Source organism: Callospermophilus lateralis, chromosome 1 (assembly GCF_048772815.1).
Source record: "Callospermophilus lateralis isolate mCalLat2 chromosome 1, mCalLat2.hap1, whole genome shotgun sequence".
Taxonomy (NCBI): Eukaryota; Metazoa; Chordata; class Mammalia; order Rodentia; family Sciuridae; genus Callospermophilus; species Callospermophilus lateralis.
The window spans coordinates 72,933,479-72,951,072 of NC_135305.1; the positions used below are offsets into that span (position 1 = coordinate 72,933,479).

A 17,594-nucleotide genomic window follows, 5' to 3' on the forward strand; every position below is an offset into this window, starting at 1 on the left:
ACATTTTGGAGTTAAAAGTAGAGTAAATACATAAAATATATTTACTCTATAAAGTAACTTCAAATGCAGATGGAAAGAAATGCTCTTTTGATATCAGAGATCACAGAGAAAATACACAGGTTTTTAAAGTACCAGAAAAAGTTTAGCTACATGTGTTTCAACTAGAAATATATATGGTTTCTCATTTATATTTAAAACTTTGTAGTATATGGATAAATTATAATAAAATTTCTTTATAATTTATTTAGGAAAAAATATAACCATGCAAATAGAGTTCCTTTGTTTTCTTTCCTAAATAATAGTTTTACAATAAAAATGACTCCTCAAAATCATACCCATACTTAGTATATATACAAATGAAGAGAGAGTAGGAGAGAACATACTTGTAAATGACACATGTGTATATAATAAATGTGTATATTTAGTATTAATTTGAAAAAAGTTTTAGATTGACAAAAGACTTTTCCAATTTGAGTTTATGGAGATAACATCATAAATGATTAATCTAACCAGAATGTCACTCTGTCAATCACTGTAAGACTGACATCTTGATAAATTAATAACAATCTTTCTGAAACAGTCTACTAAGCTAACATAAATGTTAAATAAATGTGTTGATAACTGAACATATGCTGTTCTTAGAACATAAGAGGAACAAACATAAAATCCACTAAGATTTGTATTTAAAAAGTCATACCTGTAGGCCTTGTCCATCGACAGTAACAGAGTTGGCTCTTTGCATTTTGTTCCTATCAGTTCCTTTGTTTGGCTGCTGGGAACCACTCTTTTCCTTATTCACTGTTGCTTGTCTTTCCTGTAAGAAAAGTATTTTATAAAAATAAACTTAACATAAGAAAATATTTCACTAGAAGGTGCAACTAATAAATATCTCATGGTTACAAACTGAGGCCCAACTTCCTTATTTGGAGTTCCAACTACATAGTACAAAAACCATTTCTTTAACTGGCTCCATATATGTGATAGTTACATAATGAAAAAATATATCAGTTAAAGAAACAATGCAAAAGAAAGCCAAATTGGAATTATTTCTCTGTGTCCAATTATTGCTGTTTATCAAAAGTTATTCACAAACAATGGGATATATAAATATTATAGGACTATCACTTGAAGAATTTGGTAAAGAGTGCTAACAGAATGCTCTTAAAGATATGCAATATTGTAAACAAATTCTAATGGCATGATGGATTTTGAAGGTACTACTTATATCAGGGGTGGCATATAAAAAAAACTCCAGTTCAGCCCCAGCTAATTCTTTAGTTCATATATATTTTGGAGTTGTCTGTTTCCTTTTTTTACTCTCCCTACAACCCAGCCCCGTCAACTTTTATCACCACTGCCTGAGCTTTTATTCAAATTACCAATAACCTTCTCATGTCGCATCTAATAGCCACGATTTACTGAAACTTTAAGCAACATTTGATAGAGTGGATCTCTTCTCACTTCTTGAAAACCACTTCTTTCTCTTAGCTCTCTTCTTACTTCATTAACTGCTCCCTCACAATCTCTTTCACTCATTTGTCCTCCAGCTTTGCCACCTATAAGACTTAGCCTCTTCTTTAGACCTCCCCTTCATTTCACCATTAGGCTTTCAAATTCAATTTTATGAAGACTTCTAAATGCATAACTCTTGATTCAGAACTCTCCCTCAATTCCTATATATAAATGCCCTTTCTGTCTTTCCATGTATCAGTCCTTGGACAGTTACCACTTCCATTATCATGTGGCTCATGTGATAGTCCTCTCTTTTGCCTGGATTATTATCACCATCGCCTAAGGGGTCAATCTCCTTCCAGCTTTGTCTCTCTGTAGTCAATTTTTTACACAAAAGCAACATTCTTTCCTTTTTACTCCACTTCAGCAACTCTGGCCAACTCATCGCTCCTTGATCACAACAATCCTGCTTTTAATTCAGGGATTTTGCAATCATTTTGCACTGTGCTGGAACATTTTCCCCTGTGTATTTGCTGCGTTTGGTCCTGACATTATGTCTTTGGTCAAATATCAGATAGCCTTCTCTATTTCCTTTAACCTCCTTTTAAATATAATTTATTACAACCTGAATGGTTATTTATGTGATTTATTGAATGCTTGTGTTCTTCATGTTAATCAGAGTCCCACAGAGAAAGAATTTTCTTTGGATCACAGGTCTGTGTTAGATCCTAGATCAGTGCCTGACAGAAGACAGAATAAATGAATAAAGAAATAAACTCAAAGTGTTAAAAAAAATCGTTTTTAAAAAGTACCTAGATAATTGTGTTAAGGTTTGGGGGCCATGTCTAGGCTTGATGTGAAAAAGTTGTTCTTATTAGCAATTCCTGGCTAAGGGTGCCTATGTGCTTTAGTGACACTTATTTCCAATAAACTTATCCAGATATATATTTCCTAGTCCCTGTATCTACTTGTTAAGTATCATTTAAATTTCTGTAACTTAGAAAGATATTTTTAAATAGCTTCAAATGTAAGCTCTTTTTAAAACCTATTAGTGATAGATAGATCAGAAATCTCTTTTGACGAAAATAAATGCTAATCAGTGTAGTCTAGTCATCTTGCAATTGCATGGTGCAAAAACACTGAATACATTTTGTGTATGGTTGAAAATGGATGGTATAATAGAATTCCTGATATTCAAGTTCTTTGGAAAATGATGTGCTTTCATATAAGCATAATTTCTGGCAAAAATATTGATTTTTTAAAAAGAAAGTTCCTTCTTTCTAAACTTGCAAATTACAATTTTATCCATATTGTTAACAGTATAATGCATAAGAAGAGGAAACCTGACTTGAATCCCATCTTTGTTACTTAGAGATGTAATATAGAAACCTACTCTTAACAAAATGGATAGTGTTTTCTATTTCTCAGAGTTGTTTAAGGTTTAATAGAAAATCTATAAAGTCTTTACCACTGTGTTTATATAATAGTATGTGCTCAATAAATTAAAGTAGGAATGGTTCCTCATGGCAGGCCTTCTCTGTATTGCCACCATGCAAAATGGTTTCATATTTTCAAATACATATATATGAAAAAATTACATTGGTTACATTAGGAATATGTTTGAATAAGATCAATGCTTATATTTGAAAATGTATAGACTGTGCTGGGAATTAAATATACAAAATTGGTGAAAATGGAAATAGTTTATTTCAGGGTCCTTTGATATATGTATATATAACATAGAATGAATATTTTGTAAAAATGCACAATGTGAAAGATATACTTGAATGCAACTATTTTGTTGCATAATGCATTTAAAAATTTATTTAGGACTTAATTCATAAATTGCTTCAATGAGAAGAATCAAATAAAATTCAAGTTCATTAGTCACACTAGAACTGGGTATTTATGTATATATGTTACATGTAAAACTTAAGATATGTATGTATATATCTATAAAGAGCTAACAAATCATCTATCAACCTTATTTTATTCTAGTCCATGCAAAGAACTAGGAACTGCCTATGTGGTAAGAACTTCTAGCTAGCAGAGAGAGCAGTTTTTAATCTGGTTTCTTGTCCTTGAAGGAGTCATAACTCTGAGCATGCTGACAAGAAGAAGACTAAATGTTTTAGAGCACACTAGTGTAAAAAAATAAAATAAAATCCTAAAATGAGTTTTCAACTGATGAGGTTTTATTTTTGAATTCTAATCTGAGATATTAATTTATAGCAAATCAATTTTAAGAATCCTCATCATATAAATATTTATGTATTTTATTATAAAATATAGCTAATACTAAACGGTAAACATTCATTTAAACATACACATACATCAAGAAAACCAATTGATTTCTTTGGGAGAAAAATGCCAGTAGGTAAAATTATGGAATTAATCAAGGTTGAAATATTAAAAACAGAATAGACCCGTGGTCATTTAATTTTCCCCAGCATTCTCTTATTTTCATTTTTTTATAGAGGTCTATCTGGGATATTCACTGTATTTTATTTAAGCAACCTAAATGAGCAGGAGGGTAGTTGGATACATTTTCCTATTTCCATTGGGGAAATCTTATTTTTGTATGAGGTACAGAAAAGGAAAGAAATTGCATCCTTCAAAAAATATGCTGTCCTCAAGGGTTTCACCAGCTTGTTCAGGGGGTTAATTAACCCTGACTGGCAAAGCTCCACTGTGATATTTAAGAAGAGTTATTTCCCAATTGTTAACAGTTATTAAAAAGTTTCAGTAAGAACTCACAAACCTTATTTTGTATCATCAATCAGGATAAAATTACTCTGTGAGTAATAGGGGGCAATGTTCACCATTTAACCTTCAGTTTCTTTTTTTAAGATTTTGGGCTCAAAACCACAAAATAAATTACAATGTTATAATTAAGGCAAATTTCTTTCTGCCAGATAAATTATCCTAGATATAAAGATTTGGAAAATTGTTGTGTTAATCAATAGAAATTATTCAAACACTGAAAAGAACTACTGAACAAAAAAGCTTGAAAGAATATAGAACATATAATACAAAATATAAAATACATTTATTGATGTTTGAACATTTTCAAATATCAACCATTTGTGTTTGCTATGCAGACATTTTAAATACAAAATTCAGGGTTTTGTGATCGTTGGACACTACAAGTAGCACAACAGATCTTGAGTGGGGAATATATTGTATTAGAATTCCAAAAGAATAATCAACATAATAAACAGACAAGAAAAGCCAAAGAAACCATTCACAGAAAACAGAAAGATGAAATAAGTGAAATAAAAAGACCTCACTTTAAATATGTGTACTAAAAAAAAAATCTTTTTCTATATCATGCTGATTCTCAGAGGTAGAGTATTTGTACATTGGTGAAAACTGCTTTCTCAAAAGGGTTGTTTACCACAATACTTAAGCCTGCTGCTATCGATCACTGGAAAACTAGAAGCAGCAAGTGATGATTACTTTGAGCACGAGATTTTCTCCTTATTGTCCAAACTCAGCATGAGAGACAGACAGCAGAAAAGCACCTGGACTGGGATAAAGCTATGAAGTGCTTTGCTGCCAACAGCTTCTATCCCTCAGATCCTGGAACTTACTCTCTGCTACTGTACAACTTGTGGTAAGAAGACAAATGTGGCTATTCCTGTCAATGGAGCTAGGGCATAAGAATCTCCCAGAAACCTCAGAATCTTAACCCCAGGTATCAAGTACATATTCGTAGTATTTAAGGTGTCTCTCACCATATTCATCATAGCTCTCAAAAGAACTCTGAGAAAACAACTTGTATCTGCAAAGCTACAACTTTATTAGTGAGGATTATTTGGGGTTTTGAATATTTTACTCGCTAAGAAAAAAATCCATTCTAAAAAGTGGCAAAGGTTCTAAATCTACTAGGAATCCTTGGATGTTGCCTCAAAACTGATTGCTGACTAGAGAAGTCGCATTAATTTTTAAAAAATATTTTATAAAGTTTTCAGCATAAATATAGTAAGGGATAGGTCTAAAGATTCTCATCTTAAGAAAATTAAATAAGTTCATATTGAAACAGAAATAGCTTTGGACAAAGACAAATGTCTGAGCATTGTTTCATTATTTTGTAAACTTGGGCAACTTATTTATCATTATTAGGTAACCATTTATTCCACCTTTAAACTGGAAAGTTTCATGTAAATATAAATGGAAATAAAGGTTGACTTAAAATACGTACTCAGTAAATGGCAATATTTTTTGAAGTACAAAGACATATCATTTTATTATTAAGATCATCACAAGTATGTTACTCAGGTCATAGTAGTAAATGGTGGGTGTTGTAGAGAAGAAATTTACTGTATTGTAATTTATTTGCCACTGCATCACTATAACTGGAAATCGTCATTGTAATGATATTCATGTCCTTGGGTTAGATATGAAGCAAAAAAAGTTGAAAATATAAAACCTACTGTTAAAGTACCTGGAAGAGCTACTCGTTTTCTGAGCTAGAAGGGACATTTTGATCAACACATCCTGGTTTTCATACATCACACATCATGTGCATATTTTCTCAGAAGATAATTTCATACTGAGCATAACCACCTATAAAATTTCTGTTAAAAAAAATTTCTGAGTGGATTTCTTTAATGAATTTTAAGAATGAGAGAGTCCATGTCAAAATAATTTAATTTTGGCTATGCACTAGCATACGGAAGCACAATTATGAAATAAGATTGTGTGCGTGTGTACAAAATGTACATATGAAAGCAGACAGAGGAACCAGTCTCAACTTTGTCCAAGTGACTTTGTAAAGCATACTGACAGCTGGCTATAGTAACCTAAAGGTTTCTAAGAGCAACGAGGCAGCTCTTCATATGCTTATCATATTCTTTGTCTCTATTAGTTAAGCTAAATGTTAAACCTTTTGATTCCTGTGTTATTGTTTGATCTGTTTTTGTCATTTTCAAGTGAAATGTGTCCTCTTGTATTATAACTGTGTTATTTAATTACTTCAGTTTTTAATTTTGAGTACAAAATGAAAGATTTGTTGCCATGAAAAATTACATGCAGGTTTTAGAAAGGCGTGATAATATAAGCTACATATGTGTTGGAGCTGGTGGTGTGTATGAGGAGTGGTTAAGTTTAGATGCAAAAACAATGTGTTGGAAATTAATCATAAAAATGGAGAAAACTTTATATTTAGATTGCTTCACAGATGTCCTTTAATTTTTGTTACACTTTAAAACAACTGAACCTGAGTATCATGGATGGTAAGACTATGACAGAGGCAGGAAAGTCTATATGCCATTTCCCATTAGAAAAAATGTCCTCATAGAAAGCCCTTCATCCTGTGTCAAAGGTGGAGTGATGATGATACATTTGCTTTTTTAGTTCAGTTGTTAACATATGTGTATATCTTTGTATATGTCCTCCCTGTTCACTCTAACCACATTTTCAGTTAACCTAAGTGCAATTTTTCCTGCTGGTAGAACATAAGGTTCCCTGTCTGAGTGTATATATGTGTATTCACACACTCCCTCATGCATATATCCACACCTGGGTTTAAGGAAATTTTTGGAACAACATGGCTGAAAAATGTATATAATGATTTTTAAGGGATAGTGGAAAATTTAAATCAATGTAAACCAATATATCTTGCCAGAAAGAAAATAAGTAGTATAGGAAGAATTCTGAAAATCTTTTTATCAGGAAAAAGATATTTTTAAAAATTGAAAAAAGCATAATGTAAAACTAGAGAATTTGACTTGCTTATTCAGTGTATTTATATGGGACTATGGAAGACCTTTGGAGATAAACAAAACTAAAATGAGAATCTAATTTTCAAATGTAGTACATATATTCACTTGATGAATTTATAATAGCCATAAAATAAAGTCAATATCTTGAAGAGGTAATATTAATTCTTGCACAAATAATTAATGAAATGATATACTCTTCTAATATCTTGTCACTTGAATGGGGAAGTTAACATCTCTATTTAATAATAATTATGATAATAATGCCATCAACTCATCTGAAGGATACAAAGATAAGTTTAATATTTCCTTTAGATTAGAAACATTATACTTCAAGCATATCTCTAAGCATATTTTCAAGTTTGTATCTGATTAGAAACAATAGTTTATTTTAATTCATTGAGGCAGTTGACACTGATTAGAAAATTATATTTGGTGGTGAGGGGAGAACAGTTATACTTTTGTGCAATTATGTTATTCTCTAATTAAATTCATATTCTTATGTAGTATTCATATATTATAAATAATTCTTTCTGAAGCAGGCAGATTAAATTTTCAGGCAAACAATACCATCTGAACATTTTCTATAAAGATAATAACAATTGAACAGGAGATTGTCACAGAATATTGTGAGGATTTTGCTTCATCAATGCAAAGACAGAGCTAATACTGTAAGCAAATGTGGTGATGCTGATGCTTACATTTATTTTCAAAAGATGAAATTTACTTGTGACTATATCTTTCTCCAATGACTTTCTATGCAATATCCTGTGCTATATGATTAATACAGATGTACTCTCTTTAAAATAATAGGCACTTCAAAGTGAGCAAGGATTTCTCAATGTAGTATCATGGAAAGCTTCACTTTCATGATTTTAAAGGATTGAATAATATTGGATTTGTTGTCATATGTTTATATTTCATGATAAAAAATAAAAATGACACTATTTTATGCTTTGATTAGCTTTACTAAGTAACCTTTATGTTTTCTCTATTTTTTTCATATAATATCTTATATCCTCAATTCTTTCCACAAATGCAGACTGGAATCCTTTAAATCTATCCCATTATTGAAAATAAAAATAACCTCATTTCCAAATATTGGAATAAAAAGAAAATCAAATATCAAAATTGATGTCAGTAGGTCACTGAGCCAACCCCCCCATTGTTTTTATAACAATATAATATGCACAATGAACTATAATTGCAAGTGTGAAACCTTGTTTAGCTTACGCACCTCAGGAACTGAAACTCCTGAAGTGGGCAGAGTCTGCTGAAAAAGAGAAGTTCATATTAAATCTGAAAAAAAGTCAAACTGAATACAAAATATCAATAAAGATTCTTATAACACTATATGTCTGTAAATAAATGTACAATTTAAAAATTTATTCCCTTGGCATCATTTTCTATTTCCTTAAATAACTGATATCTTTTCATTGAATTAGGAATGTTCTAAGACAGAGTGGGCTTAGTTGTGAAATTATTTATCCAAAATACACCTGAATCTACTCAAAGCACACTGATAAATATCCTTGATCAACCTCATAGGCCTCTCTACAATATTAATACATTATTGTATTTTGGGAATGGAACTCATCTTCAAGTTCCATTATCCTTTGTAAAGAAAATTATAAATTTCCCCTTTACTGACCCCACTATTCCATTTTCCAATCCAATTTTCATTACTTTCTAAAATTACTGTCTTTTGACTTTATTTTGTGATACTCTGAAAATAAAAAAAATCATTAAAATCAATAAAAAATAAAAAGATTTAAATTAATAAATTTTAACTTGAGAGTAATTTATAAAGATGAGGTTAAATACATGAACACTGACCTTCATGACAGTGTATCTATCTTCAATTATCTACCACCATCATTTTGCTTGTGTGTACATGAGTGTACATATATATGTGTGTGTTAAGAGAGAAAATGTTGTTGAAATTCCAAAAACCTGAAATCTGAAAAACTTAGGATGTAAAAAACAAAATTTGCAAGAACAGATGACTAATCATGCACATAATACTAGATAAAAGCTTCCCATGGAGAAGGAGAATAGGACAATTGGATGGGAAACTGGGAGCTCTTAGATATTGTATGCCCCTGGAAAAGAGGGGGCTGTTGGTATTTTCCATTTGCCTCCACAGACCCAAGCTCACATAGCCAAACAGAATATAGATGGATTTTAGACCATTGGGATGGATACGAAAAATCTGAGAGCAGAGATACTATTCTGCTATCTTACTCAGTAGAACTCCTCCAGGAAAGCAGCAGAAACCAAAAGAATAAACAAACAAACAAACAAACAAATAAATAAAATACCTACATCAGAGATAGGTAAAACCTCATACACTCTCACAGTGGCACAAAATAACAATGGACCTGAAAAATTTAATGCACCTAAAAGTGGCACACAAATAGAAGAGATGTAAGGAAACTCTAGAAAAAATTAAGTTCTCCAGAAGTACAAATAAATTTACAAGATATTCCCATAATATGTATAAAAATATGATAGATGCAGTTTTGTTAAAAAAATTCATAAAATCTAGGAATATGAACCCTGATCAAATCGAAAGGAGAATCCCTTAAAAGTAATTTCTATCATTTTGAATGTGAATTGACAATAGGGTTTATCAAGTTGTCATTGAATTCTTCAAAATTTTAGTAATATTCTTGACTTTAAAGTCTCAGTCATCCATGTAACAGCTGGGACAATAGATAGTGGGCAAATATTTTGGCTTGTTTCCATTAGAGCCAGTTCAAAGTCATTTGTCAGACTTACTGTTTTTGTTTCTTGGCTCCTTGTTAAAGCTTAAGTTTTGAAAAAAAATATTATAAGACAATGATGTTGTGCTTCCATTTTTTTATGGAACTCTGTTTGATGCCCCACATCAATCCAGATTAAATGTTTTATCCTATGGATCATTTTTTCTGTAGATCAGGAAACATGAAGACTCTCAAGCAAATAAAATAAGACACCCCCTTAAACAGTCTCCAGAGCTGGAGTTGCAGATGCCTTCTGCCCTGCAAGAATGTATGCTCCCTACACATACAACTGTAGAGAGTGAGTCATTGGAAATCGAGTGAAAAAATTAAGGTCATCCAAATGTTTTGGAACAACAAATGCAATGCAAGGTCCTGCTTGAATAGATCCTGCTTGACTCCCAAATCTACCAACAACAACAACAAAAAAAAAAAAAATGAGTAGGTAACAGCTATAAAAATATATTTTTTTAATAATTGTGGACATTTTTAAATATGGGCAGCATAATGATTTATCTTATATAATTATTGATAATTTTCTTAGTTGTGAAGATAATAATATCTTTGGGTAAAAAAATTGCTTTTAGTCTTGGAAGATGCTTGCCAATATATTAGGGATATATTATCATACAACATGCAATTTACTTTCAAAACTTTCAACTTAATAAAATATGCATTATGTATGGCAATATAAGTAAGTATCTAGGCTTTGGAGAAAGAGGACTACAGAGATGCACAGAAGGAAAAAGCAATATTTCAGATAGGGTCCAAGAAGACAATGCAAATGGATCTGGTGTTAAAAATGTAAAGATTATCATGTTGTGCAATAAATGTTTCATTTAAGGCATTTAAAAATATAAGATATTGTGGGATGAAATTGAACCCTCACTACCACTTTGCTGCCACTATATAAAAAACTGGTAACTTGTGGATATCCATGCTTGGAAGATTCCCTTTCTCAAAGCAGTATGGGTTAGCTACAGTTATATACAATGAGAGTAAGTGAGGTGGTCAGAGAGGTGGAAAGATGAAGAAGGTGAGAAATTATTCACTACATCTCTGAGAATGAGATAGCTGTTGACTAAGGAAAAGAAAGAGAATCTAGTGAAATTAAGGAGCCAGCTGAGGTTGAAAGTTATCAATGTACATGAAAAGAAGCCACCAGTTCTGAGAATTCAGCCAACATGCAGAATCCTGAGATCAACACTAGAAATTCAATGAAGAAGGGTAATAAAAACATATATATGAACTCAAAAACACATTGTTTAGAGAAGTATGTATTAAATTAGCATGCCCATAAGTAGCTTATTCTTGAGATACAATAAGAAAACCATAGTACCTAGGATAAAAAAGTAAGTGGAAACTTGTTAGAAAATGAATTCAGACGTTATATTGCTTGATTTTTACTCTTCTGTACATATTCTTAAATATCAAGAATAAGCAGAGTAAATGTTTAAGGTGGTTTTTTTTGAAAATTATCATGAGCATATAATTCTAAATGTAATATATTTTTAATCAGAATTAATACAGGAACAGTATATTTTTATTTAATCCAATGAGAGGTGTGACTACAGAGGAATGTGATTGATTTTATTTAATTAGTATCTTTTAATATTAAATAGAATACACAGTACAGATAATTAGTTTAAAAGATGCATTTGCCTTCAGGGCACTTATTAAGTTCAATCTAATATCAAAGAATTTTTTAAAATCCTATTATTCTTAAGTATTAGGATATTTCTTGTCTTCATATTTTCTAATGTGTAATCATTTTAAATTGACAATTTAATCCAAATTGTCACAGGACAAAGAAAAATCTTTGGTGGAGATTATTGAAGGTTTGACTTAGTTAACATATAATAGAAGCACAGTGTTCACATTAAAAGGGTCATTAGTTATTTCAAGACTAAAGTAAAATTAACAAAATTAGGCCTTCTACTTACATAAGAAGTGTTCATATTTTTAAAAAATTGCTGTCATATCCTTGGTGTCATTTAATCCTTTTAACCAAGATATTCCATTCTTGCAGATTGAGAAACAACAGATCAGAAAGATTAAATGTCAGGCACCCAAAAAATAAAGTTAGTGAAAGAATGTTGCTGTATTTTTAAGAAAACAGAAATAGAAAAGGAATGTTTTCTAAAAGTTACTCTTTTAGCCAAGTCTCATGTTTTAAGTGTTTGAGAAAGAAAATTATTTAAAAACATTGATAAAGATTGCAAAACATGGTTTTACAAAGAACTGATTTGAAGGTTAATATGGATTAATTTAACACAATAACTCTTAATGCCAAATAGAACTATTTTAAATAGCTTGTTTTCCTTTATATGCAATAGGGTATCTCTGGCATCAACAATAAGTGAGAGATAAAGAGAAAAACCAGGCCAGAGAAAAGAAAAATCATATTCATCAAATGGCACACAATGCCAGCTGGAGAGGTAACATTTTTTTTCCTTCACATGATAATAAAAAGATATATATATATAGCATTTAGGGTATGGAAACTAAATACATTTTTGTTCCATGAATTTTATTTCCATTTTTTAGTTATGTAATTTGATTATGCTTAAAGTTTTTGTGGGTCCTTAAGTATGTTTACTCATGCAAATGAGCACAATTTAAATTTTTTAAAGGAAATGAGATGGAAATAATTTTATACTACTTTTGCCTTTACAGGCATTTTTAATTAAATATTATTTTATTGTATTACAAACACGCCAATCAGAATAATGTTAAATTACGTTTGCTTTTCTACTGACTCCTTGACATATCTAATTAAAAATATAAAAGAAGACATTTCAGAAGGTACATTTGTTATAATCTTATCCAGGTTGTCTTATCTAACCACTTCTCACCTGAGTCAATATTTTAAGCTTACATTTATTTAATGATAAAAATTTTCTCACCTTGATCACTCACAAAAATATTCTATTATCACTCTAGTAAATATGATTGTTAATGCATCTTGCAGAGTTTTGTCTAGAGGCCTTTGAAAAAAAGAAATTGTGTTCGTGTTATTTATTGTTTCCTTTGCTGAGAAGAAGCTTTTTAGTTTGAATCCATCCCATTTATTAATTCTTTATCTTATTTCTTGCACTTTAGGAGTATGGATAAGGAGGTCAGGACCTAATCTGACATGATAAAGACAGTGGGAGAACATCTTTACTACACACACATCAGATAGAGCACTTATCTCCAGGATATATAAAGAACTCAAAAACCTTAACACCAAAAAAATAAATAACCCAATCAATAAATGGGCTAAGGAACTGAACAGACACATCTCAGAAGAAGATATATAATTGATCAACAAATACATGGAAAAATATTCAACTTTTCTAGTAATTAGAGAAATGCAAATCAAAACTACTCCAAGACTTCATCTTACTCCAGTCAGAATGGCAATTATCAAGAATACAAGCAACAATAAGTGTTGCCAAGGATGTGGAGAAAAAGAAACACTCATACATTTCTGGTGGCACTGCAAATTGGTGCAACCACTATGGAAAGCAGTATGAAAAAAACTTGGAATGGAACCACCATTTGACCTAGATATCCCACTCCTTTTTCTACAACCAAAGGACAGCATACTATAGTGACACAGATCTATCAATGTTCATAGCAGCTCAATTCACAATAGCTAAACTGTGGAAACAACCTAGATGCCCTAGATGAATGGATAAAGAAACTGTGGTACATATACACAATGGAATATTAGTCAGCATTAAAAGAGAATAAAATTATGGCATTTTTTAGGAAAATGGATGGAGTTCGAGAATATCATGCTACACAAAGTAAAATAATCCCAAAAAACTAAAGGCTGAATGTTCTAATTAGTAAATGTTGATCCATAATGTGGTGGGGGGCGCATGGGGGAGAATGGAGGGACTTTGATTGGGCAAAGGGAAAGAAGCATGGGGGCAGGAAATATGGTAGAATAAGATGAACATTATTACCTTAGGTACATGTATGACTGCTATATGGTGTGACTCTATATCATGTACAACCATAGAAATGAAAAGTTGTGCTCCATTTGTGTACAATGAATTGCAATGCATTTTGCTGTCATGTATAACTAATTAGAACAAATAATAAAACAAGGAGACCGTGAGACTCTTTCTACTCCTACTTTTAGTATGTGTGTGTGTGTTTGTGTGTTTATAAAGGAAATACAACCAAATCTATAGGTAGGGATATAGTACCCAGTGCAATGAATGTTTGAAAACTTTAGTGGCACCAAATGTTTTCAATGAAAATAGAATGTGGCAGTGTGCACTGGCACATGCCTATAATCTCAGTGGCTTGGGAGACTGAGGCAAGAGCATCGCGATTCAAAGCCAGCCTCAGCAATAGCAAGCCACTAAGAAACTCAGTGAGACATTGTCTCTTACCAAAAAAAAAAAAAAAAATAGGTCTGGGGATGTGCCTCAGTAGATGAATGCTCCCAAGCTTGATCCCCTGTATCACCACCACTGTCTACACACACACACACACACACACAAAAGAATATAGAATGTGTCCTTCTGGAAATATCCAAGCCATTTCAAACATAGATTTCTAAATATGAAGGCACTTCGAAATAACAAATAAAATCCTTTCTAATATTATTGTCTTGCCTGTTTGATTCTCACATGAAAGAAGTCATTAGAAATAAGTAATAAACTCAAATTAGTTAAGTCTCATAAAATCATTAGCAGTTGATATGGTTAAAGAACCTTTCTTCAATTCATTTAAAAATTTTGTTCCACACTAAGAATATTTGTGAATTTACACACTTGTAAAAGAATCTCACAAAAACTGCTAAACCTATGAGCCTCACTCTCATTTATGTTCTATTCTTTCCATTTTCTTCTCCTTTATTCCATTGTTTTTCTGTCCATTCCTTTTGTGAAATGCCAATGTATTTCTTCTAAATTCATCTCATTTGCTGCAAATGTTGGAAATTACAGCATACATATGAACAATAGGTTTAAAACATGGGTATTAATTAATCTAGTGTTAATTCTTTAAGTTGTATATTGTGTCATTTTAGGTAAATTTCTTAATCTTATTAAACTTCACTTTCCTCATATCCACTGAATACAATTATACCTAACCAGAGGGTGGATATATATATATATACACACACACACACACATATACATACGTATATATGTATATACACACACACATATATACCCACATATATATATATGTATACATATATATACACACATTACTTTTATTCATTCTATACATGTACACACATATATATGTACATATGTGAAAATATATAATCATATATTGAACTTCTCTAAAAATAGATAACTGATTTATTAACATTAGAAGTGAAATGATTCATTTAGTTTTCACTGTCTGATTAAGAACTCAGCAAGAAAATTATGCTTTCTTCATCTGGAATCATTTCTAAAAAAATTTTTTAGCTACAGATGGACATAATATCTTTATTTTGTTTACTTATTTTTATGTGGTGCTGAGGTTCAAACCCAGTTCTGAGGATCAAACCCAGTGTCTCACATGTGGGAGGCAAGCACTCTGCCACTGAGGCACAACCCCAGCCCCATCTGGAACGATTTTTTGTTGAAAATAAGTAGAAGGAATAGAAATTAATATTTTTCATGAGAACACCTATGTGGAGACTATTAGAGTAAAAGAATGAGAAATGAAAGGAGGGGAGAGGAGAGATTCAAGACAAAGAAAGAGAGGAAAGGGAAGAAATGAGAGAGATGGACCTCAGAAGAGAGGGAGAAAAAATTCTCACTGCTGCTTTTTTCAATACTAGATAATTTTCTATCCAAAGTTTGAGCAATAAAATAATGAAATTGAGAAGGATAAAAATAAATGGGAGCTTATAATTAAAGTTATCATTTCTAAAATTCATTCCATTATTGACTATTTATGTTTTGATTATTCTGTAGATCTTTTGCTTTATATATAATTGATACTGATTTATTAGGTATAACTAATATGTGTAAACTATGTATTACCTATGTTTGTATGTGTTTAAGATACGGTTTGAGTGTAGCTGGTGGATTAGAGAACAATCACCCATCAAGTAATCTAACATAATTATTAATTCCTGTATGTTTTATTTCATAAAATTAATCTATAATACTTCCTGTTGTCTCCATTTTTCCTCTCTAAAAAACATAAGTGAGTTCTAGAAACATATTATTGTACAGTTGGTTTACCACTGCCTTCCAGAGTAGAAAACAATCACTGTAGCTAATGAAAAAATATTGATAATATTATTTAGAGTTAAAGCTTAGATTTCCTTTTCATCATCTGTGGAAAAAGAACTTGAATTGAAAACAAAGAGTGTATAATTGAAATTATTTTCATCCTTTGTCCCTCTAATTATTCACTGATCTCATGCTAAAGCATCTTCTAACCACGTTAAAGTCCAGTTCTGTACGTTAGGTTAAAATTCAATTGAGTTAAAATTTTACACTGACTGCCAGTCAACCTTATCATGAACTTTCATTATGTGCATGTAATTAATTGGGTCTAACGAACAATATCAGTACTAAGTTATAGACTCTTTTCCCCTGACCATATAATTAGAATATAATTACCCACAGGATATCAGAATGATGCAGAACCTTTCCTCTAAATGCGCCCTCATTAGGAAACAAGTCTCAATGTGCATTTATTCAATCAGTGTGAATTAATTAAAATGTTACTGAAATAAAAGAGGGTAGCAATAAAGAGTATCTGACATCTATTTAGAGACTATCACTTGAGATCTGTATGCACAGTTTATGGTTAAACCTATTTAGCTCAAATAGGAACTTTGCCATGTAATGTAATATACATTCAGCGTACTAGGACAACCGATTAAATGCATCAGTGTGTTTTTTGAAAATAGTATAGTACAAGATGACTACAATATTTTACAGAATTGGCTTTGACTCTAGAGACACAATTATTGTCTGTTAATTCCATAAAATATGTTATCATAAGATAAAATTATTTTTGTCCACCAAATATATTCTAACTCAAAATATTTAGGCAATTATTTATTAATCACACATCCTTATATTACAAAGCTGACATATTTGTACTAACATGCCTTAGAAGATTATGATTGCAATACCCCAGACATATAAATATACTACCTTTGTCTTTTAATAAAATACTCAATTACTTAAGCTAACTCAAGATATTTAAATAGCAGATTTTCTTTAAACAGAACATTTGTGTGTACCTAAGAATATCTTATTTTTAAAAAGATGCATAATATATCATTCCACACAGTCAGGTTATATAACCCATGGTAAAAAATAGTAAATGCATAAAAAAGAAGAGGGACATATGATACATATCCCAAAAGAAGCTGCTGATTCACACATTCTACCTATAAGTTATTAATCTTTGCTTCTCTAGAACCTGGCATGCAGCCATACTCAGTAAAAGTTTATTAAATAAATAAATATCTTTGAAAAGGAATATTCAGCATTAGTCGAGGAAAATGTCATAAACAGTAACAAAAAATTCAAAGGGCTATATGTAATAAAGAAACATATATATTTTTAAGCTTTCAACATCATCACATCTTTCAAAGAACTTTTTGGATTTAGAAATAGGTTTTTAAAAAACTTAGTTATGATGGTCAGAATTTGGCATTCATTCTCAAAACAGACATGCATTGCTTTAT

The 17,594-nt window shown here is 31.1% G+C and overlaps 1 protein-coding gene across 6 annotated transcripts in view; it reads right to left on the reverse strand.

Moving 5' to 3' along the window:
- Positions 1-17,594, reverse strand: part of Dgkb (diacylglycerol kinase beta) — a 575,876-nt gene that overhangs the window by 413,800 nt on the left and 144,482 nt on the right. For 2 of the 6 annotated variants that reach the window (XM_076863026.1, XM_076863052.1), the window contains 2 exons: positions 8,413-8,445; positions 698-814 (listed from right to left, as the gene is read on the reverse strand). In XM_076863026.1, the coding sequence (XP_076719141.1) occupies positions 698-814; positions 8,413-8,445 (150 nt within the window). Of the gene's footprint in view, positions 1-697; positions 815-8,412; positions 8,449-17,594 lie in introns of all 6 variants that reach the window. The other 4 variants (XM_076863017.1, XM_076863044.1, XM_076863035.1 and 1 more) reach the window with 2 other exon arrangements.